This window comes from Rana temporaria, chromosome 1 (assembly GCF_905171775.1).
Source record: "Rana temporaria chromosome 1, aRanTem1.1, whole genome shotgun sequence".
Lineage (NCBI taxonomy): Eukaryota > Metazoa > Chordata > Amphibia > Anura > Ranidae > Rana > Rana temporaria.
Window position 1 is genome coordinate 266863840 of NC_053489.1, and position 24378 is coordinate 266888217.

The following is a 24378-nucleotide window of genomic DNA, read 5'->3' on the forward strand; positions in this document are numbered from 1 at the left end:
TGATAATCACCATCAGAAGTTAAGTATATCCAAATTGAGGTAAATCCCTGAAGGAATCCTTACAGAGGGCAGCAGGTGTACATGTTCAATCATTGGAACATGGAAGGAAAAGGAAAACAGCTCCACATAGTGTAGTTATTCCCAATAAAAAAGGCCTTTATTAGGCATGGATAAATATGCCCCAGTTGAAGAGCCAGTAGCTCGAAACATGTCGGGTACATAGCCTATATATGTCACCTGCTCACCACGCTGCATTATTATTTTTTCTATGTGATCACTTGTACTGGTCTCTTCCAAAGACTTGTGCTTTTTTATGTTATTTCTTGTTTTTATTGTATTTATCCATGCCTAATAAAGGCCTTTTTTATTGGGAATAACTACACTATGTGGAGCTATTTTCCTTTTCCTTCCATGTTCCAATGATTGAACATGTACACCTGCTGACAAAGAAAAAGATTATTGCGCATACCCAAAAAGAACTAAAGTGCATACATCAGCTGCGTCTCAAGGATGTCATACAACATCAAGCATATATGGAAGAAAAAGGAGTCGCGCTACAAATATTGTGATATAAACAAACACCAGTGAGTGTCAGTTGAACAATAAATTAATGGTTAAAATTACTATAATATCAGAGAAAATAATAATAATGATACATCATGATTTAACCATAGTGAAATATAGTGGAAAAACAGAGCCAAAGGATTAAGAACAAAGTCCCAAAGTGTGGCGATGACAATCTCAGGTGCCAGTTGTATCCTTAACACAGTGATCAGTGCAAGCAGGAGACCTCCACCAATGGGTAATACTGACTCTTACCACAGCTCAGAAAAATAACAGCATGAATCACATCCACATCAAGGGCCAGAAACGGTCTATCATCTAATACTGATGTTTCAATGGTGGAACCTCTCATTCAGAATCGGCCGTCACACAGCACCAGAACATATAAGGAAAGCCAGGGAGAGTGCATAGCGTAATACTGCATACATTTTATTCCACAAAAAGGCAGTAAAATGCGTACTTACATCACTTCTTAAAAAACGAGCATATAGCGGGCATAAAAACAATCAAAAACGACACAGCCGGCCGGCCTGTGTATAGGCGTGCGCCCGGAGTATCCGGGTCCTCACACGTGCAAACGCGGTGACGTCAGGGCGTCTCCTCCCGACGTTTCGTCTCGATAGGGACTTGTTCACGGGATAAGGAGACGCCCTGAATCACCGCATAATCTAGCAAAAAGGGGCGGAGCTGACCCGGGGACGGATCCAATAGAAGCCGCACAGTCTCCATCTTAACTCCTGGCAACCGCAATGTAAGTCAATGCTGGTCTCCAGACAATGTATGGGAAAGAAACTTTAAACACGTTGCTGAACCTTCTGAGGCTCAGCTCAACCCAGCAGCTGCATCCAAACACTTAGCGAGAGCGCAGCCCCCAGGTGACAGGGAAATAGAGAGCTGTAAAGCGTCTCACTCCCAAAGCCACAAAAAAGCAGCAATGTCACCGAATAGTGGGACAAATTAGTCCCTAAAGTTAACATGGCATGAAACAAACAAAAGGTATATCTGGGAAGAATGCGGCTGGCTGGATCCACCCCAGGTCCCTCGCACTCATATACCAGCATAATAATATAAAGATACAGTAATAGTATTCCTCCTATTCCAGATAAGATAAATAACAATACAGAATATGTAACAATACTGCAATAATAGAAAAAACTGAGTGAAATAAATAATAAAATATTGCGTTTAAAATTAACACTAAAAATGCCTCATTCGTCATGAGGGGCTTAATAATGCCTAATTACCATTATGTATAAAAATGCTCAATATCCAACCCTTATTCGTATATACATAGAAATAGACAAATGAAGGTCGTTCTATCAGCACCACAACTAACAATTAAAATTACTATGGCATGGAAGAATCTTGGATACTCGGAGAAAGCGATTCGGAGATGAGCAGAGGTTAAACTTCATGTTGTGCACAACAGTCAATACCATATGACAATAAGCCATTATGAATTGTCTAAGAAACAATTTAGGTCCACCTCAATGTTCAACCCAAAAGGGGTGTAACATTTCATTTTGTGGATCCAGGACATCTCGGTCCTGGAAATGCTCCTCACCAGGTCGCTTCCCCTCCAATGTGCAGTGAACTTATCGATCCCCAAAAATACAGTGTCTTTGGGGTTGCGATTGTGAGCGGTAAGGTAATGCTTAGATACGGAGTGTTCTGTGAAGCCACTTTTGATGTTCGCAATATGTTCATTTAGCCGCACATGGAGGGGGCGTTTGGTCCTGCCCACGTATTGCAGACCACATGGACACATTAGCAAATAAATAACTCCGACTGTAGAGCACGTGATAAAAGGCTTAATCGAAAACCTCCTACCAGTACAACTAGAGCTGAAGTCAACTGTCCTTTTACTAGTGTGAGTGTTAAGACTGCAGCTCTGACATCTGCCGCATTTATAAAATCCTGTCAGTCCTGACGCAGTTAAAATCCCGTCAGTCCTGACACAGTTACCAGCTGCATTAAAAGTTTTTAGAGATTTGACCCTTAAGGATCTGGATGACATGAAGGTTAAACAGGTCCGTTGCAAACAAGAGATTAAAAAAGGAATAGAATCTTTGTGTCAAAATAAAGATTTAGTTATCCGTCCCGCGGATAAGGGGGGAGGAATTGTGGTTCTCGACAAGACCAATTATATGCAGGAGATGCAGCGGATTCTTGGCGATGTTGAAACCTACATTCCCCTCCCTCTGGATCCGGGTGCCAAGTACAAAAAAGTTCTGTCTAAAATTGTAGATAAAGGCTTCCGGAAGAATGTTCTAAATGAAAAAGAGAAGTTTTTTCTGGTTCCAAAGGCCCAGAGAACCCCGATCATATACTATTTGCCGAAGGTACATAAGAATCTTACTTGCCCCCCGGGACGTCCCATCATTAGTGGGATAGACTCTGTCACGTCCCGGGTGGGAAAGTATATAGATTTCTTTCTTCAACCTTTTGGTGAAGAAAATACCATCATATATTAAAGACACCAAAGAGGTGATCAACACCTTATCTGGAGTAAAACCCCCCCCAGGCGTGTGGTTGGTGACAGCTGATGTCACCTCATTATACACCATTATACCACTCGATCTGGGGCTACATGCCGTGTCTTACTAATGTCCAAACACTGGCATGTCTTGAAGAGCGACAGCGTTCTGAGGGGACTGTTACCAGACAAGCCACAGGTGGTCTTTAGGGGTCTTCCGTCTTTGAAGGACAAAGTGGCCTGTAATATAATGAATCCCCCCCAAGGTCCCCTCTATGTTCTTGTCAGGACTGACGGGATTTTATAAATGCGGCAGATGTCAGAGCTGCAGTCTTAACACTCACACTAGGAAAAGGACAGTTGACTTCAGCTCTAGTTGTACTGGTAGGAGGTTTTCGATTAAGCCTTTTATCACGTGCTCTACAGTCGGAGTTATTTATTTGCTAATGTGTCCATGTGGTCTGCAATACGTGGGCAGGACCAAACGCCTCCTCCATTAGCGGCTAAATGAACATATTGCGAACATCAAAAGTGGCTTCACAGAACACTCCGTATCTAAGCATTACCTTACCGCTCACAATCGCAACCCCAAAGACATGGTATTTTTGGGGATTGATAAGTTCACTGCACATTGGAGGGGAAGCGACCTGGTGAGGAGCATTTCCAGGACCGAGATGTCCTGGATCCACAAAATGAAATTTTACACCCCTTTTGGGTTGAACATTGAGGTAGACCTAAATTGTTTCTTAGACAATTCATAATGGCTTATTGTCATATGGTATTGACTGTTGTGCACAACATGAAGTTTAACCTCTGCTCATCTCCGAATCGCTTTCTCCGAGTATCCAAGATTCTTCCATGCCATAGTAATTTTAATTGTTAGTTGTGGTGCTGAACGACCTTCATTTGTCTATTTCTATGTATATACGAATAAGGGTTGGATATTGAGCATTTTTATACATAATGGTAATTAGGCATTATTAAGCCCCTCATGACGAATGAGGCATTTTTAGTGTTAATTTTAAACGCAATATTTTATTATTTATTTCACTCAGTTTTTTCTATTATTGCAGTATTGTTACATATTCTGTATTGTTATTTATCTTATCTGGAATAGGAGGAATACTATTACTGTATCTTTATATTATTATGCTGGTATATGAGTGCGAGGGACCTGGGGTGAATCCAGCCAGCCGCATTCTTTCCAGATATACCTTTTGTTTGTTTCATGCCATGTTAACTTTAGGGACTAATTTGTCCCACTATTCGGTGACATTGCTGCTTTTTTGTGGCTTTGGGAGTGAGACGCTTTACAGCTCTCTATTTCCCTGTCACCTGGGGGCTGCGCTCTCGCTAAGTGTTTGGATGCAGCTGCTGGGTTGAGCTGAGCCTCAGAAGGTTCAGCAACGTGTTTAAAGTTTCTTTCCCATACATTGTCTGGAAACCAGCATTGACTTACATTGCGGTTGCCAGGAGTTAAGATGGAGACTGTGCGGCTTCTATTGTATCCGTCCCCGGGTCAGCTCCGCCCCTTTTTGCTAGATTATGCGGTGTTTCAGGGCATCTCCTTATCCCGTGAACAAGTCCCTATCGAGACGAAACGTCGGGAGGAGACGCCCTGACGTCACCGCAATTGCACGTGTGAGGACCCGGATACTCCGGGCGCACGCCTATACACAGGCCGGCCGGCTGTGTCGTTTTTGATTTTTTTTATGCCCGCTATATGCTCGTTTTTTTAAGAAGTGATGTAAGTACGCATTTTACTGCCTTTTTGTGGAATAAAATGTATGCAGTATTACGCTATGCACTCTCCCTGGCTTTCCTTATATGTTCTGGTGCTGTGTGACGGCCGATTCTGAATGAGAAGTTCCACCATTGAAACATCAGTATTAGATGATAGACCGTTTCTGGCCCTTGATGTGGATGTGATTCATGCTGTTATATTTCTGAGCTGTGGTAAGAGTCAGTATTATCCGTTGGTGGAGGTCTCCTGCTTGCACTGATCATTGTGTTAAGGATACAACTGGCACCTGAAATTGTCATCGCCACACTTTGGGACTTTGTTCTTAATCCTTTGGCTCTGTCTTTCCACTATATTTCACTATGGTTAAATCATGATGTATTATTATTTTCTCTGATATTATAGTAATTTTAACCATTAATTTATTGTTCAACTGACACTCACTGGTGTTTGTTTATATCACAATTTTTGTAGCGCGACTCCTTTTTCTTCCATGTACACCTGCTGCCCTCTGTAAGGATTCCTTCAGGGATTTACCTCAATTTGGATATACTTAACTTCTGATGGTGATTATCAACAATTTCATCGGCTGTTCCATTGTTACCATCGTTTTGAGGAGCTCTTACAGGCCTGATTGACACACCGTCGCTGACGAGTGTGTCCACCTTATCTGGTAAGAGTATCCATCTTTTACATTTACCATTTACCATTTGGATGCCTTGGCTGATCCTGCAGGGGTGATACCTTGATGTGACTTCTCTCACCTGTGTAAACCATTATTGCATCGTACCACGGAACGTGCATCTGATTCCTGTCTTGAGATGACTCAGCTCACATGTTTTCTAACTTAGTCTACCTCAAAGCCGTTTTTTCTTTATTTGCTTCTCATTAGAACGTTTTGTAATAAGAACAAAATATTGGTATTCACACGTACTATATATTTTTTTCACATACCTCTAGGTATTTATATTATATTTTATTTCAGGTCCAATCTATTCTCACTTGGTTGTGAGCACTATATTTGCACTTTGCAAAGAATATTTTGTATATATGGTTCTTACCTTATGCAATTTAGCGCTGCACTTTTTTCTTTTTGTATACAACATTGTTCCATTGTTGGTGCTGGCTGCTAGATTTATCATTCATTTTTTCACATGATTAGCGCAACTTTTTCTTTATTTTTTTCACATATTGGATAAGTCCCATCTTTCCCACCTTCAATCTCCTTCTAAACAAAGCCGCAAATTTGCTCAGCTGTTGCACCATTATGACCTTATTGATGCTTGGAGGGAGGCCAATCCTACCACTTGAGACTACTCCCACTTTTCCAGAGCCCATAATCGTTATTCACATATTGATCATGTGTTTCTCCCCTCGGGTTTACTGCCCAAATTGGTTTTGGCTAAGATAATCGCAACGCCCTTGTCTGATCACGACCCCGTAGTATTGATGTTCACTAATTTATCTATCAGATTGGCTAAGTCCCACTGGAGATTGAATGAATCTATACTTAGTGGGCCAGATTCAGGTAGATCCGCGCAATATTTGCGTGGGCAAAGGGCAACGATTTTTGCTCTGCGCCCACGCAAATATTTTGATATGCCCGCGATTCACGGAGCAGTAGCTCCGTAAATTGCGCGGGCGCTATGCTAAATAGCCCGGCGTAAGGGCGCCTAATGTAAATGATCCCGCCGGGGGCGGGAATCATTTAAATTAGGCGCGCTCCCGCGCCGAGCGAACAGCGCATGCTCCGTCGGGAAACTTTCCCGACGTGCATTGCGGCAAATGACATCGCAAGGACGTCATTTGCTTCTAAGTGAACGTGAATGGCGTCCAGCGCCATTCACGAATCACTTACGTAAACGACGTGAAATTTAAATTTCACGAACGGGAAGGGCGGCTATACTTTAGCATTGGCTGCCCCTGCTATAGCAGGAGCAACCTTGCGCTAAAGTCGCCGTACGGAAACTCTGTACCTTGCGTGCGCAGGGCCCGCGCAACTTTTGTGAATCGGTGGTAGTATGCAATTTGCATACTATACGCCGATCACAATGGCCGCGCCCCCTAGCGGACAACGCAAGAATGCAGCCTGAGATATGAAGGCATAAGGAGGCTTATGCAAAGTACTAAAAAAACTAAAAAAAGGCCTCCCAATCTGAAAGGAATACACCAATGACACACGGAGGGAGTGTCAGCACCATCCGGAGCTCCGTCATTGGCTGAAGGGCGGCTCAATGCTATTTATTTCCGGGGGATGCAGAGGATTAGCACGCTCTTAGAGGAAGTCCGAACGGACGAAACGTCAGAGCGTTGCTATCCAGCATCCCGACCGGAAGTGATGTCATGCGCTCCACTTGGTAAAGGAAACCAGAAAGCAAGCTACAGGAAGGTGTTCCAAGCGGTCTTCAGGGGTCCTACCAGTAACAGTGAGAGTGACACTAACATCTACATCAATTATATTTATTTGCCTGACTATTTTACCATTCTGGTACGCATGTTGTCTTAAGGGGATACGCTTTTATATGTTTTTTGGGTGAAATTAAATTTTATCAAAACTATATTGCGCTATGTGGATTTTTCCTTCCCCTATGTAACTGCCATTATCTGGAGAGTGAAAATTACACGGTGATCAAGGAGATAGAGCGGTATGCTGATCCAATCAACTAACTGACAGAGATATGATATATTGAAACGCGGTTTTTAATTAATCATCTGGTGAGTGCTTTCCCCGAAGGGGACCCCATATCCCCCCACGCGGTGAATTTCTTTGTGGTGATTGGAGCACATATCATTGATTCTTCTGATCTGGTTACTATACACAGCATATACAGCAATCCAGAGGTTTGCAGCGCTGCTGCAGGACTATATACAAGCTCTGTACGAGCATGTTTTTATTTTTCTGTCTTTTTACATAAGGAGGCTTATGCCTGTCATATCCTAGGCTGCAGTCCGCGTGGCGATGTTCCTGAATCAGGGGCATTCGCTACGCGGGAGCAAAACAGCTATTGCGCCACGCAACCTATGGTTGCGCGGGCGCAATAGCTTCTTGAATCTGGGCCAGTGATGAATCTTACTGTTTAGATATTCTTACTCATCTAAAAACTTATTTTAGTATTAATAAGGCAGAGGATACCACTCCCGCCATCAATTGGGCGGCCCATAAGACCTCTGTACGGGGCTTTTTGATCCAGTTGGCATCTAAACCTAAAAAAGCTTGTGATGAAGTACTCAACTAGCTACTCAACACAAACGTTCCCCACACCCTGATCTGTTGATTAAACTTGAACAGGCACGTACGGAACTTAACGTTTGTCTCACCACAAAGGCAGAAAAATATTTACGCTGGACTAATCATACGTTTTTCACTTGGCGGGACCGACAGGGTTCATTGTTGGCGTGTAAACTTACCCCAAAACATCCACACGTAGCTCCTCCAAAAATCAGACTCTCAAGTGGTAATCTCTCCCAACATCCCCATAAGGTTCTTCAGGAATTTCAAGATTTTTACACTAAATTATACAACCCGTCCCAGGGCCATACTCCTGTTTCCATTGACAGTTTATCACTGCCATCTCTCACGGAATCCCATAGAGAACTTATGGACCAACCCATTACCTGTGAGGAAATACATAATACTATTAAAATATTATCATTGCATAAATCACTGGGCCCTGATGGCCTCTCTAATATTTATTATAACACATTTTCTGAACAGTTAGCTCCTCACATGGCTCTCTACTTCAATTTCTTGGGGGATGGCGGAAAAGTCCCTTTAGATGAAAATAGGGCATACATTAGTGTTATTCCCAAACCACACAAAGACTCCACAGACATCCTTAATTATCGTCCTATATCATTGATTAATTGCGATCTCAAAATCCTGACAAAACTTTTAGCTTTGCGGCTTGGTACTTTTTTGACGCAATACATTCACAAAGATCAATCTGGTTTTATAATTGAACGCCAAACGTTGGATCAGATTTGTTGTTCCATAGCGTTGATCTCTGCAGTACGCTCTAAGTGGGATGCCCCTGTGTCGAGGGAATTATTACTTCTATCATTGGACCTTCAAAAGGCCTTTGATAGCTTACATTGGGACTACTTATTTGCTACCCTGGAGGCGTTTGAATTTGGCTCTGCCTTTATCTTATTGCTTAAACAACTTTATAGTAACCCATCGGCCCAGGTTTCCATTCGGGGTTATAAATCGGCATCATTTCCTATCCGACGCGGGACGAGACAGGGTTGCCCGCTCTCCCCTTTGTTATTCACTAGCGATTGAACCACTAGCTGTATCAATTCGATCTCATGCTGATATTCATGGCATATGTTGTAGGCAACAGGAGCATAAATGTTCCCTGTTTGCCTCATGTATGTCACAAATCCTCAATTGACCTTACCTAATCTTTTGACCCTGTTCCATCAATTTTACCAGATCTCTGGGCTCTTTTTAAATACCCAAAAGATGACGGCCCTTAATATTTCTTTACCCCCCTCAATGGTCTCGACCTTACGAAATATCTATAAATTCCAATGGACACAAAATTCCCTGCCATTCTTGGGCATCCATCTGACACCCTCGATCGATACCCTCTATCGGGCCAATTATCCCCCACTTTTCTGTAGACTCCAGGAGGATCTTCAGCGATGGGCAGATTATCCCTTGTCCTGGTTTGGTAGAATCAATTCTATTAGGATGACTTTTTTACCTAACTTACTTTATTATTTTAGGACTTTACCGATTGCGGTTCCGAGGGGAGATATACAGCAATTGCAATCAGATGTTCTCCGTTTTATTTGGGACAATAAGAAACCGCGAATGAATAAATTGACACTGTATGTCTCGAAACAGTCTGGTGGGCTTGGCCTCCCTAATCTGCAAGCTTATTATCAAGCGGGTCAAATAACCCAGCTTTCCTACACAACGGCCAAAGGATCTACACCCCTCTGGGTCTCTATTGAGACCCTTTCGTGTCACCCCTTTGCTATAGCTTCTTTAATGTGGCTCCCTAGCCGTCTTCGCCCTCCTGTCTTATGCCCTACCCTGTCTCATTCACTAGCGGTCTGGGACAGAGTACGACATCGTAAGCCTCTGTACTCCCCACATACTCCATTAGCTCCCATATTCTTTAATCCTGAATTCTCTCCCGGAATGACTCCAATGCTATTCCTGTGGTGGCTAAATAAAGGGCTTCTTAGGATAGGAGACTACCTTGTTGTGGATCAACCGCATTCATTGCAATATCCTAAAGATACATTCCAGATGCCCTCCGGCAAACTATTTAGATATGATCAGATTATTTCTTGTATACGATCTAAACTTAACTGGTTGGATGGACCCCTTGTTTTTACAAATTTTGAATTATCTTGCCAAACAAAGGGCCTTTTATGGGAAAGGATTTCTACCATATACACTATCCTTACTGGCCCGAATGCCAAGCTCCCTTACATGAATCAATGGGAACGGGACTTGAATACCACGTTGGAATTATCGGAATGGCAAGATGTTGCCTATGCTTTATCCCAAATATCTATCAATACAACATTAATTGAGGCAAATTATAAAACACTTCTACGTTGGTATTTGGTCCCGACCAGAGTCGCAAAGATGCACCCGTCTGCATCGCCCACTTGCTTCAGACGTTGTGGCCAGATGGGTACAATGTTTCATGTTTGGTGGCAGTGCCCCGTGGTCACTAGATTTTGGATTCAAATATATGTAATCTAATATATTCTGTAATGGGGGTTAATATACGTAGATCCCCGGAGTCAGCGCTTTTTCACAAGTTACCCGGTGAGGTCCCCAAAAAATCGACAAAACTAATCACATATATGTTTTTGGCAGCTAGAATAACTATTGCTAAATATTGGAAGCAGTGGGTGGTTCCCCTTGATTACGTGAAGAATAAACTTAATTGGATCATGGTTTACGACAGACTCACCTATGTCCTTCGCAATTCTACTAAGAAATTCGATATAACGTGGGATCCATGGATACGTTATCTATCTACATCCTAAAGCGCTTCTGGCTGACCCTCTTCTTTTCTTTTCTTATTTCTTTTAAAATAATTACTGTTGATTTGGTTATTGTTGCTAACTATAAGATGATTTGACAGAACTTCTATCTCTATGCTGACACAAGGGGCCAGATCCACAGCCAGCGGGTGTAACTTAAATATTCGGATTTAAGTTACACCGCCGGAAAATTTCTACCTAAGTGCCCGATCCACAAAGCACTTACCTAGAAATTTTCTGCGGTGTAACTTAAATCCGGCCCGGCGCAAGGGGTGCCCAATCTAATGGGGCGAGTCCCATTTAAATTAGGCGTGCTCCCGCGCCGGACGTACTGCGCATGCTCCCGACTCGATTTTCCCGACGTGCATTGCGCGAAATTACTTACGCCGAGTTTTGTGAATCGCGCCGGGTCAAAAAAGTTGCGTCGGGAAAAAAAAGAGATGCGGCGGGAAAAAAAAAATGTAAAAAAAAATTTGACAGCGTCGCGGGAAAGAAGGGTCTACTTTTACATGGTGTACTAACTTTACACTTTGTAAAAGCAGCCCTAATTTTGCGACGGCAAACTAATACTTACGGAGAAAAAACGAAGCGTAAAAGCTTCGTGCATACCCGAGGCTGGATTTCGACGAGAAATGCCCCCAGCGGCGGCTGCGGTACTGCATCCTAAGATCCGACAGTGTAAGTCCCTTACACATGTCGGATCTTCTGCCTATATGAGGAACTGATTCTGTGGATTAGTTCCATAGATAGAAACAGGGATACGACGGCGTATCAGTAGATACGCCGGCGTATCCCTTTTGTGGATCAGGCCCAATGTTAGTAGAAATGTACACAGGGGTTCCCTTCTTCATCTATGTGGTCTTTTATTAATCTCTCCAGTATCTTTCCAACGATAGAAGTTAAACTAACAGGTATATAGTTACTTGGTAAAGACTTTGTTCCCTTTTTAAATATAGGTACCACATTTGCCCTGCGCCAATCCAGTGGTACTATTCCCGTCATTAAAGAGTCCCTAAAAATTAGACACAATGGCTTTGTAATATATAGTGCAAATTTCTCAAACTTGACCACAAAAGAGAAAATACACTTCAAAATAATTTTTCTTTCCTTCTGAAAATGTGGTTTCTGACATCTTCTTCCAAGCTAGGTGAATGCATCAGACAAGTACTATTAGGAAGCATTGACCAGTATGGTCAAACTCTCATACCTATTGGTCTGTGGAGTCATGAAAATAACAGCAACTATAACAGGAATGTGAACATAAGACTTTGAAAGCAGAGGCTATTACTCCAATGTGGTCATGTAGTATCAACCCTATTCCACACCATTATGTCATCAGCAAAAAGACATTGCTTACCCACAAAACGTTTAGTTTTATCATTTGCAAATAGACATAAATTAGATGTAAATAGGACAAGACTTAGTACAGAGCCATGTGGTACATCATCAGTACCTGGTCTCTGTTTCAAATGTTTCGACTGAACCCAATATACAACACTACACACTCCATTTACAAACACCACACACTCCATTTATTCTTTGTCCAACTGCATATTCACTAAACAACCCAAGGGTTAAGTCCTAGCATGTACAATTTTTCTTTTATTAGATCATTATGTGGAACTGTATCACATGCTTTTCTGAAATCAACATATATGTCCACAGCACCACCCTGGTCCAAAACTTTAGTGATATAGTCATAAACTTAACCCCCCTGGTGGTATTCCCGAGTCTGGCTCACGGTGGAATTTCAGGACCAAAAGCAGTAACCCCGTGCCAGACTCGGGATCGCCTCGCAGTGTCCACAGGCACAAGTTACTTACCTTGTCCCTGGATCCTGCAAAGCCTCCCCGCTGTGTGATAGAGCGGTGTCCTTGCTCGATTCACAGTGCCGAGTGCTGCCGAGCTCCGTTCCCTGCGAAGTTACGACGCACGGGGCGGAGATCGGCGCCAAATTTAAAAAAGTAAATAAACACAATACATACAGTATACTGTAATCTTATAGATTACAGTACTGTATGAAAAAAATACACACCCCCTTTGTCCCTAGTGGTCTGCCCAGTGTCCTACATGCACTTTTGTATAATAAAAACTATTCTTTCTGCCTGGAAACTGGAGATTGTCCATAGCAACCAAAAAGTGTCCCTTTATTTAATCACTTGCAGAATTGAGCGATAGTGATTTGTGGGGAAATTCGTCATCAAAAAATTCAAAGTAATAATTTTTATTATTATTATATTATTTGTTATAACTATTTATATTTATTTATTATATCATAATTTATGATTTTATGTTTCAAGTTTTATTATACCCGGGATGTCTACTAGACTCTTGTTTGGACAGATTTAAGTGAGTTATTTCTAAGAATTACAGGCCTACAATATAAAACGCAAAATTTCCATGTAAAATAATGGTACCGCTTTCAGCACCTAAAATCTGAATTATTCATACCGCCAGGGAGGTTAATACAGATTGTTCTGACATGATCTGCCCCCAGTAAAGCCATACTGCTTTGGGTCCAGAAAATTTTGTATTTTTAAGTGATCAATAAACTTTCTTTTTGAGAGTGATTTCATTCGCTTGAATACAGCCAATGCTAATGTCACTGGTCTATGATTGCTAGCTTCTACCTTTCTACCCTTCTTTGTTCCTATTAAAATTCTCAAACTGCAGATATTTATATATAGAGATAATTCTCATTCTGCTGTCATACGAAGTTGGCTTGCTCTGACTTACAATTGACTGAATTAGGAAAATGTTCTCCTATGTCTGAAGACACCATTGGTATCATATACAGACTGTGGGCTAAAGCGTCATAAGGCAGGAATGCGTGTGTGAGGGGATTTCAGGATAATTTGATTATTCTCTACTACATCTATTCTTGTGTTTGAAGACATCTGCATACATCTTTTTTAGTCACCAGGCAAGAAATTTGAACTGGCAGGCATTTGCGGAATCAAATACAGCTCTCAGGGTAAAAAAGGAGAAAGACATTAAAGTTACATTTGCAAATATACTTAATATGCACCAATAAATGTAAGAGCCTATGGGGTTGATTTACTAAAAGGAAAAAGGCTGTTTACTGTGCAAAGGAAGTCCCATTTTGTAAGGGAATTTTCTTCAGAGTTTAAAGAATGCTGTGAAGCGCTGCTGGCTTCCATCATCCAATCATTTGCAAGCAAAAATGCAGTATTTCTATTTTCCTTGCATGTGATTGGGTATGCTTTACAAAGTGAAACTTTACCACATTCCATAAGCTCTAAGGATAATTCCCATACAAGGTGCAACGTCCGTTGAAAAAAAAAAAGTTTATTTGCCTTCACTAAATGAACTCCATTGTGTGTTATTCTACTTCTATCACAGCAAAGTGAAAACATAAACTCTATGCCATTTTTGAAGCAAATACACAATGGTTACTAATATATTTTTTTATATTTAATAATATATTTTGTTAGTAGTGATGTTATTATTCATATATATATATATTCTTTATTTTCTTAGAGCAGGCTACAGGGAGACATGTTAAATTAATACAAGCCGACTTTACACAAAATAAAATATATGAACGCATTGAAGAAAGTCTGAATGGTCTGGAAATAGGAATTCTAGGTAAGTTCAAAACTTGCATTTCTATGTTCTTTTTTGGGTACTTGTCTATGGGCAAAAACAATCCCGATCCTGTTCAGAGCAGAATCTGTCTCTGACAAGAGAATGCTTGGCATCTACAGAATTATAAATAAAGCTATGAATATTTGAAGGCAACACAAGAAATTCGTTTATCCAAAGCTGTATACATTTGCTTGCTACATGTAGGCAGTATTCCCCAAATAACTTTAAGCAGTATTAAAATCCAAAAATGTCATATATTGCAGCTTACCAGTCATTTGATGTGGTGACTGCATTATTTTTCTTTCTTTTTTTAGACTTTTTCCCTCTGTTTTCACCTGGTGACTGGTGAGTAACACCACTCTGGATGAAGGAACGTAGAGGCATCTTTGGACAGCAGCATTGTCAGTCTGTCGGAAGAGGAGTGTACTAGCAGATTTAAATACACTAACATATTGAAGCCAAACTCCAGCTAGCACTTTATAAGCAGTTATAGCTTATAAATGCTAAGAGGGTGCTACATCTGCATATGGGGAATCTGTCTAGAACATAGTCCAAAGTTTCCATCATCATCACACAATTTCTATATGATTACACATCAAGATAAAAATTAGGCTAATACATTATTGGTCAATGAACTAATATCCAATTATTCTAGGAATCGAAAAATATATCCAATAATGAAATAGAATTATATATCCAATTATCAAAGAGCATTACCTCTGACCCTAACAAGAGTTTGAGATAGAGAAAACTCAACCTTTCATAGAATGGTAGACACCTTCCATAGAGAGCAATTGAAACTATTTAGGATGGCCACTTGCATTACACCAAGGTGAATGACTTGCAGCCCTAAGTCTGATAAACAACTCATAAATGACAAAACATGTCCTGGCATATAAACACAGTCATGTATAATGGAGTTGTCTTGTGGGTTTAACTGGGTGGACTTGTGTCGTCAGAAGTGAAAAAATCAATCCAGACATACCACAAAGCTTTGAACTTCTCAAAGGAATCATTATCCATTGCCAACATCTCCTCCATCCACATCATATCACTCACCGTGGAGACCCAAAGAGCCAAAGAAGGAGGCAAGTCTGACTTCCAAAATAAGGGAATTAATTGCCTTGCGGCTGAAAAGAACAAAAAGAAGCAGACTCTTCTTTTGTGAGGCAATCGAGCCAGGGAGTACAGGTAGCAATACCACTTCAGGTGAAGACAGTAGGGAAGCATTGTATATTGTATTATTTACTGTGAAAACTTGAGACCAAAAGGGTTTTATCCTGCTGCACTCCCACCAGGTGTGTATGTAGGTCCCTTCTGCCGATCCACATCTCCAACAGTTGGCAGGCGTGGATGGGGATATTCTATGTAAGGAGGAGGGATCTCTGTACCATCTAGACATAAGCTTAAAGTTTTTTTCCTGAGCATAGCAGGAAATAGTGGATTTGTGGGTGAAGTGGAAAGAGGTCTGCCAGTTGGCTGTCGTGAGCTCCCTTTCCAAAGCCTCGGACCACATCCTCGTGTAAGTAGGGAGCTCATTATTGCTCAACAGTAGTTGATAAATCACAGATAACAGATGTCTGGGCATTTCAGAAAAGGAGCACAGTCGATCGTATTCAGTAAGGGAGCAGTGAACCTGTGTAGAGCGGAATGGTCCTGTACAGAAGGTGGAGGGCGGTGAGCCATTCGCCAGCACCCCCTGAGATAACAGGCTGCCCGGTAGTCTGGTGCACAATCAAATGTACCACTGGCCACATGGCTCTCGTCAGTGTACCGATTGTAGGCAAACCCAAGCCCTGGGGGAGAGCAGGGTTATGGAATAGGGCTGTAAGGGGGGGAGGGGTCAGAAGACAAGAGGTTCTGTAGGCCTTTTCAATACCATATATGTAGTGCTGCATGGATTAGAAGTGAGGAGGAGTGTAGCCTGGGTAAGTCTTGGGACTTCCCCCAAAGAAGGGCCCTGAGATTCAAAGGATAAAGATCTTGTTCCACCATGATGGATGATTTATTGAAGGGGCGAGGGAACCATCCAAGCACCCTGACCAAGATAGCAGCTTTGTCTTATAGTTCAAAATCCCAAGTCCCACTCCACCCTTTAGCTGGGGGAAGGTAAGCAGTTTGTGGCATATATGAGAGAAACCTCTGTTCCAGATAAATCGAATAGACATTGATCGTAAAGGGAGGAGTATGGGAATGGTCTGGGGTAGAACAGCTTTGGCAGCATGTCCATTTTCAAGGTATTTATGCGCCCAAACCAAGGTAGGGAAGAAGACCCCCAGGAATTCAAGTCATTCCATATCTGAGTTAGCAATGGGAGGTAATTCAGTGCATATAGATTGCATATAGATTGGAGAGATTAGATGGAATGATGATGCCTTAGGCCCCGTACACACGACCGGATCTATCCGCTGGGATTTATCCGTGGATCAGTTCCAGCAGATAGATCTGGTCGTGTGTACGGCCTAGCGGACATTTTCAGGCGGATAAAAATCCAGCCGACGGATTTTCAGCGGATAAAAATTTCTTAGCATGCTAAGAAATCTATCCGCGGGAATCCTGTCCACCGGACTTATCCGGTCGTCTGTACAGACTCACCGGATAAGTCCGTCCGATCCCATCCCTCGCATGCGTCGTAATGATTCGACGCATGCGTGGAAGTATATACCTTCCAGGGTCGCGCACATCACCACGTCATCGTCGCGGCGACAGTGCGGCCACGTCACCATCAGATCAAAATCCGCCAGAGGATTTATCCGCTGGAAACGGTCCGGCGGACCGTTTCCAGCGGAAATCCTCTCGTGTGTACAAGGCCTTAGTATGAGACTCCTTTAGTGGACCGTTGAAAGGAGAAATTAGACCGGAGTTGGGAAATAGTTACCCACTATCCGTGACAACTAGTCCAGGTCTGTGGTTTACATTTTTTAACCCTTACTCTCTTATTTTGCAGTTAACAATGTCGGAATGCTTCATAACCCTGATCCATGTTGTTTTCTTGCTGGACCAAATAATGATGAGGTGCATCTGTTCAAAAATGTATTAATAATGTAATATTGAGATTTGTTATATTGTCTTTCCAAAATGATATCAAGTGATGTACCACGTTATAAGTTGTATAAAGAAGATTGTTGTTTGTGTTTGCTGTTGGTCAATTTGTGCTTTGTTAATTAAGTACAGTGCTGTGCTTAGGTATTCACCCCTTGAACTTTTTCACATCTTTTGGTATTGCAACATGCATTTAAAATTTTAATTGGGTGATTTAATAGGGGCGATTACCATTTGATTTCCAGTAAACATTTGAAACTGTATTTATTTTATAAACAAACATGTTATACTTACCTTATCTGTGCAATGGTTTTGCACAGAGCAGTCCTGATCCTCCTCTTCTGGAGTTCCCCATCCTTGCTCCTGGCCCCTCCCCCTTCTGAATTCCCCAATAGCAAGCACACAGAAGGATAAAAAACTTCTGCCTTTATAACCACTTTAGGTTTAAAAAAACGTATGCCTTCACAACTCCATTAAGGCAGGTCATACACGGTGCAAATTCCTTTCCTGCAACCACAGGGTAGAAGGAAGGAGATCAAGGGGGCGCACATGTGCCACAGGAGTGGCGCTCCCACTGTGATTGGACACAGCAGGAGCCAATCAACGGGTCCAGCAGCCGCGATGGCCGCCAGGACCTGCCGATCGTTCGGAGGAAAGGCAGAAGGGCAGTCTGCCTATTTAAACAAGGCATACCGCTGTTCTGTCAGAAAATAAAAGAGAGATCTTCCTGAAACACGGATCTCTCTTTTGCCCCAGTGCATCCACCCCCCCCCTCTCCACAGTTAGAAAGCACTCATAAGAAACACACGTAATCCCTTGATCACTCTTGGTGCTTTTTTTTATTAGCACTGATCAATGTTTTGGTGTCACTGGTCCCCAAAAAGTATCACTTAGGCCTTGTACACACGGTCGTTCCAAACTGATGAGAATGGTCCGACGGGCCATTTCCATCGGTTCACCGCTGAAGTGGCCTGACGGCCTGATATGCGTACACACCATCAGTTCAAATTCCGATCGGGTCAGAACGCGGTGACGTAAGTTCAATGCTTCGAAGCATGCGTCGACTTGATTCTGAGCAGGCGCGGGTTTTGAACCGATGCTTTTGTGTACTAACCATCGATTTGGACCGATCGGCAGCGGTCTATCGGTTCGATTTTAAAGCATGTTTTAAAATTTTGGACCGAAGGACAACAGAGCGATGGGCCATACACACGGTCAGTTTGGACCGATGAAACTGAACTTCGGTTCATTCTCATCGGTTTGGAACGACCGTGTGTACGCGGCCTCTGTGTCAGATTTGTTTCCGCCACAATGTCACAGTCCCACTAAAAATCCCAGATCGTCACCATTACTAGTAAAAAAATATAAAAAAAATCCCTAAATCTATCACATAGTTTGTAGACGCTATAACTTTTGTGCAAAATCAATATACGCTTATTGGGAATTTCTTTTACCAAAAATATGTAGCAGAATACATATTGGCCATATTGATGAAGAAATTCGATTATTTTTAATTTTTTTTTTATTATTATTATTGGGAATGTTTAATAGCAGAAAGTAAAAAATATTGTTTGTTTTTTTCGAAATTGTCGGTCTTTTTTTGTTTATAGCACCAAAAGAAAACTCTATTTGTAGGACAAAAGAACATTAATTTAATTTTGGTACAGTGTCGCACAACCACGCAATTGTCAGTTAAAGCAACGCAGTGCCTTATCGTAAAAAAAAGGCCTTTCGGAGCTGAAGTGACTAAAAATGCAAAAAGCAAATCGCGACCAAATCGCGGCACATATATATGCTTTTTTGCATTTCTTCATTGAAATTTATTGAACCAAAAAAAGCAGTTTTGCGTTAAAGTCCTTGACGGAGAACTCCGTGTCCCGTGTCCTCCACCGTGCTGCTGCTCTCCCCCTCCGCGCTCCGTGTCTCCCTCCGTGATTCTGCTCTCCCCCTCCGCGCTCCGTGTCCCCCCTGTGCTGCATGTCCCCCTCTGTTCTGCTGCTCTCCCCCTCCGCGCTCTGTGTCCCCCCTCCATTCTGCTGCACTCCCCCTCCGCGTTCCATGTCCCCCTCTGTTCTGCTTCTCTCCCTCTCTGCAATCCATGTCCCCCTCTGTTCTGCTGCTCTCCCCCTCCACGCTCTGTGTCCCCCTCCATGTCCTCCTCCACTCCCGGCTCCTTTCTTTTCCGAATGAACAGAGTCAGTGATCACTGACTCTGTCCATTCACATAACTGAAACATCGTAACCTGTGTTTACGATGCTTCAGTTTATGAATGGAGAGGAGCCTCTGTCTCCTGTCCGTTCATTTTCAGTGTAGCTGAGGCTGCAGAGAAAGGGACTGGGGAATCTGTGTCCTTAGTCCCTTTCTCTGTCTCAAAGGGGAGATGTCAGGGGTCTGTTAAGACCCCTGAAATCTCACCAAAGCCACCCAACAGGGTTCAAAAAATGAAAAAAAATTGCAATAAATAGTAAAAAAAAAATTAATTGTAAAAAATAATAAAAATGTAAATAAAAACACACTGACACAATCCCCCCCCCTTAAAAAAAATAAGAAAAAGAAGAAAGCATTGTAAAAAAAAAACATAACAAAAAATAGTAAAAAAAAAAAAATTGTAAAAAATACTGACACATGTGTCACTGTCACATGACATAAAAAAATCGGTAATCGGTATCGGCGAGTAAGTAAAAAAGTATCGGTACTTGCCTCGGTCTTAAAAAAGTGGTATCGGGACAACCCTACTTGATTGTATAGTGAATAATAGTTTGGTGAGATATAACGGCATAATTCTATTTACTGCTATTGAACTAAATGGGAAAGACAGAGACAATAGGAAGAGTGCTGCATTTTTTTTCCTTTCTTTTCTGCTTCCTCTGTGTCAGTCTAACAGCAGTGTCCGCAGCAATTTGAGCACTACATGATGGTCAACTTTTTTTATGCTGCAAATGTGGTAAAGGAGAAAAAACTGAGAATACACCTGTGTGCCAGTGTTGCCAACCGTATTTTTACGGACAGTTTGTAAAAACGGGCACTTTTTCCCCCGTTCGTAAATTTCCGTGGTTGCGGGAATGTGCCAGTAAAAATAGCCGAGATCGGTTTGGCTTGGAACTGCGCATGGAGATTGGAGGCAGGGGGTGATTGGAGGCAGGAGGTGATGGTGGCTGCAGTGGCACCACAGAGGGGGATGGAGGCAGGGGGCAATGGAGGCTGGAGGAGATTGGAGGCAGGGGGAGATTGGAGGCAGGGGGTGTTGGTGGCACCGCAGAGGGGGATGGTGGCACCGCAGAGGGTGGGGGATGGAGACAGGGGTTGTTGGTGGCACCGCAGAGGGGGCTGGAGGCAGGGGACGATGGAGGCAGGGAGTGATTGGAGGCAGGGGGAGATTGGAGGCAGATGGAGATTGGAGGCAGAGGGAGATTGGAGGCAGGGGGAGATTGTGGCACCGCAGAGGGGGGTGAAGGCAGAGGGTGTTGGTGACAGAGGGGGATGGAGGCAGGGGGTGATGTGACTAAATAATTTGCACTTATTATGTCGAAAATAACAAAAATATGTTTTTTTTACTTAATATCTACCTTAATTCACATTGCTATTTGCCTAGCGTACTTGTTTGTAGACTAAATACTGAAATTTGCACCTAAAAATGTAATTCAGTAACTTTTGTGAAATGCCAGTAAAAATGTGGCTGCTGCAGTAAATTTCGGGTGTCATGCCAATAAATTTCAATCTGGTAGGTTGGCAACACTGCTACGTGCACAGTCTTGGACTCTGCTCTTCCCTGCTTCTGGACTGAGGTGCAGAATAAGAATCACTTTACAATTTAACTCACTACCACCCTTGAGTATATTTTTTCTCTGCCTCATAATATCTTAATGAAGAGATATGTATTTTTAAACAGTTAACATTAGGAGATCTGAAGAAATAGATACAGATAGGTAGATTCAGGTACATGAGCCTAAAGATTGCGGCGGCGTAGCTTAGCCTTTTTAGGCTACACCGCCGTAAATTAGCTAGGCTAGTAATGATTCTAAATCAACTTGCCTGCTAATCTACGGCGGCGCAGCCTAAAACGAGCGGGCGTAAGGGCGCCTAATTCAAATTGGTTGGAGGGGGGCGTGTTGTATGGAAATGAGGCTTGACCTCACGTTTTTTGACGTTTTTTGCTACTGCGCATGTGCCGGGTGCCTACATTTCCCAGTAACTCCCGATTCGCGGACGACTTACGCAAACGACGTAAAAAATTCGAACCTCGCGGCGGGAACGGCGGCCATACTTTAACATTGTTATTCCACCTCATAGGTGGAATAACTTTAGGCCGCCTAAGGCCTTACGGAAACGACGTACTTCGTCTGCGGCGGCCTGTCGTACGTTCGGGAATCGGCGTACACGCTCATTTACATAATCTACGCCGGCCGCAATGGAAGCGCCATCTAGCGACCAGCAGAAAAATTGCAAGCTCAGATAGAACGGCGCAAGCCGTCCTATCTTAGCTTTGTTTAAGCGTATCTCTGTTTGAGCATACGATTAAACAAACGTCGGCGTAGATTCAGAGTTAGGCCGGCTTATCTACTGATAAGCCGGCCTAACTCTTTCTGAATCTACCTAAGTATGAGTAACAAAGATAATTTAATTCTTACTTTTTTTTTAACAGACACTAAAGGTCACCCCCGGGAGTCTTTAGCAGAGACCACATGACCATTGCAAATTTCAGATAACTAGCTATCAGACGTTGTAGTTTTTTCAGGCTAAGATATGTATTGTAGAAATTCTGCATGCTGTTAACATGCAACATGCAGACTCATAGCCCTGTGATCCAGTGATGACTGTTTTCTGTCTTTAATGGCACCCAGTGCTATGCCGTATCAGAATACCACTCTGGACTCACAGGAGGATGTTGCAGAGAGTGGAGCATCATCATTATGTGGCTCTACTCCCTGCATCATTTAGCATTTTTTTTATCGCCAGAGGAAGAGGAGGATGAAGAGAATCCTTGATGTCATGCAACCACTGGAGAAAAAAAGGTATGTATTACATATGTGCATTCCCGTTCGTACGAATGTTATTTTCGTACAAAAATTTTCATTTTCGTACCCGCAGAATAATGTGTACATACGAAAAATTAAAGCACCAAAATACGAAAACGACGGGATTACGAATGAGCCGCATAACGAACAACCGCAAATACGAACGAACGATCTGACGAAAATACGACAAAACGAAAACAGCAAAAGAACGAAAATGACATCTATAAACAAAAGATTTGCATTCTGTATCCTGTTTGAATCCCCTCTCTATTCGTATCCTCAGCCGTATGTTCACACGACATCTACAACAAAAGATTTGCATTCTGTATCTTGTATGAATCCCTTCTCTGTTCGCACCCTCAGTCGTATGCTCATATGACATCCACAACAAAAGACCCGCACTCTGCATTTTGTTTGAATCCTTTCCCTGTCCGCATCCCCAGTCGTATGCTCACACGACATCCACAACAAAAGACCCGCACCCTGTATTTTGAATTCCTTTTTTCTGTTCGTATTTTGGATTCAACAGAATGCAAATCTTTTGCCACAGATGTCACATGAACACACGACCGAAAACACCAGAAGAAAAAGGACCCAAAACACAGAATGCAAATCCCTTGCCACAGATGTAATTTTCGTTTTTTTGAATGGGCAGTAAGTGTCGTTAGTGAAGCAGCTTCTCTTTTGTGCTGAGTAGTACAGTAAAGCCAAATAAACTTTTCTGTGGATTTTCATCTGAAGGGAGATCAGTTGTCCAGACTTTTGAACCCAAAAATGGTTTTCTGATGGAGTTTAAAAACGAACAAATTTTCTGAGAACGAACGGAAAACGATCGTTTTTATGTTTGTTGTTAAAAAAGTCTGACCAAGTGTATGGGGCTTAACAATCGTTAATATGGAAGAGCCGCGTGTTGAAAGTGCCGCGAATCCCGCGATATATTTACGAAAGTACAAAATGACGAAAATCCTTTTTCTGTTCGTATCTTCAGTCGCATGCCCACATGACATCCACAACAAATTGTCATAGATGTCACACGAACACACGACCGAAAACACGAACAGAAAAAGGAATCCAAAACACAGAATGCAAATCATTGACGAAAATTATTGTCTAACAAGTAACGAACATGAATTAAACAGAATAACGAACCATCCCGCATGTACGAAAATAAAACGGTAACGAAAATATGAAACGATCGGAATACGAAAAAATCTCGTTGTACGAAAAACGAACGGGAACGAACAGGAAAACGGGCGTCTTACGAAAAACGAACGGAAACGAACCTACGGAACGATACGAAACAGAACAAAAAAAACCGAAAAAAAATTCTGTGCACATGTCTAGTATGTATATATGTTTTGTCTCAGCAGCCAGGCTGTATTTTGGCCTAGGCCGACAAGGCCCAGGCCTAGGGCGGCACTTTGCAGGGGGTGGCGCCCCCCCTGCACAAAAACATCCCCCGACCTGTCCTCTCAAGTCCCGGCTCCCGCGGCCTCCTCCCGGCTCACATACAGCCTCTGAGCTGCCTGACCAGTGTAGAGTTATCTGCAGCCTTGCGGTGCGCCGGTGTCTGGGAGCCTGGATGTGTCTTCTTCAGACATCCCACCCACTGCTTCACCATGCAGCGTGACATCCACCCCAGACTCAGGTAGGAGACACCGTTGTAAGGGGAGAGTGTGGAGCTGAAGTATGGCAGCCAAGGAGTGAGTGTATGGGAAGGGGGTGGAAGGCTGTGCAGTCTCATTGTTTTGTGTTTGGAGGACTGGTGGCAGCCCGTTTTTGCTGGGACTTGTAGTGCCCCATTTTTGCTGGGACTTGTAGTGCCTCGTTTTTGCTGGGACTTGTAGTGCCCCGTTTTTGCTGGGACTTGTAGTGCCTCGTTTTTGCTGGGACTTGTAGTGCCTCGTTTTTGCTG

At 42.6% G+C, this 24378-nt stretch overlaps 1 protein-coding gene across 1 annotated transcript in view; it reads left to right on the forward strand.

The window, feature by feature from the left end:
* The window catches only part of HSD17B3 (hydroxysteroid 17-beta dehydrogenase 3), a 124035-nt gene that overhangs the window by 57255 nt on the left and 42402 nt on the right, over positions 1 to 24378 (forward strand). The window contains exons 4-5 of the mRNA XM_040355474.1: positions 14298 to 14405; positions 17353 to 17420. Of these exons, the coding sequence (XP_040211408.1) occupies positions 14298 to 14405; positions 17353 to 17420 (176 nt within the window). The remainder of the gene's footprint in view (positions 1 to 14297; positions 14406 to 17352; positions 17421 to 24378) is intronic.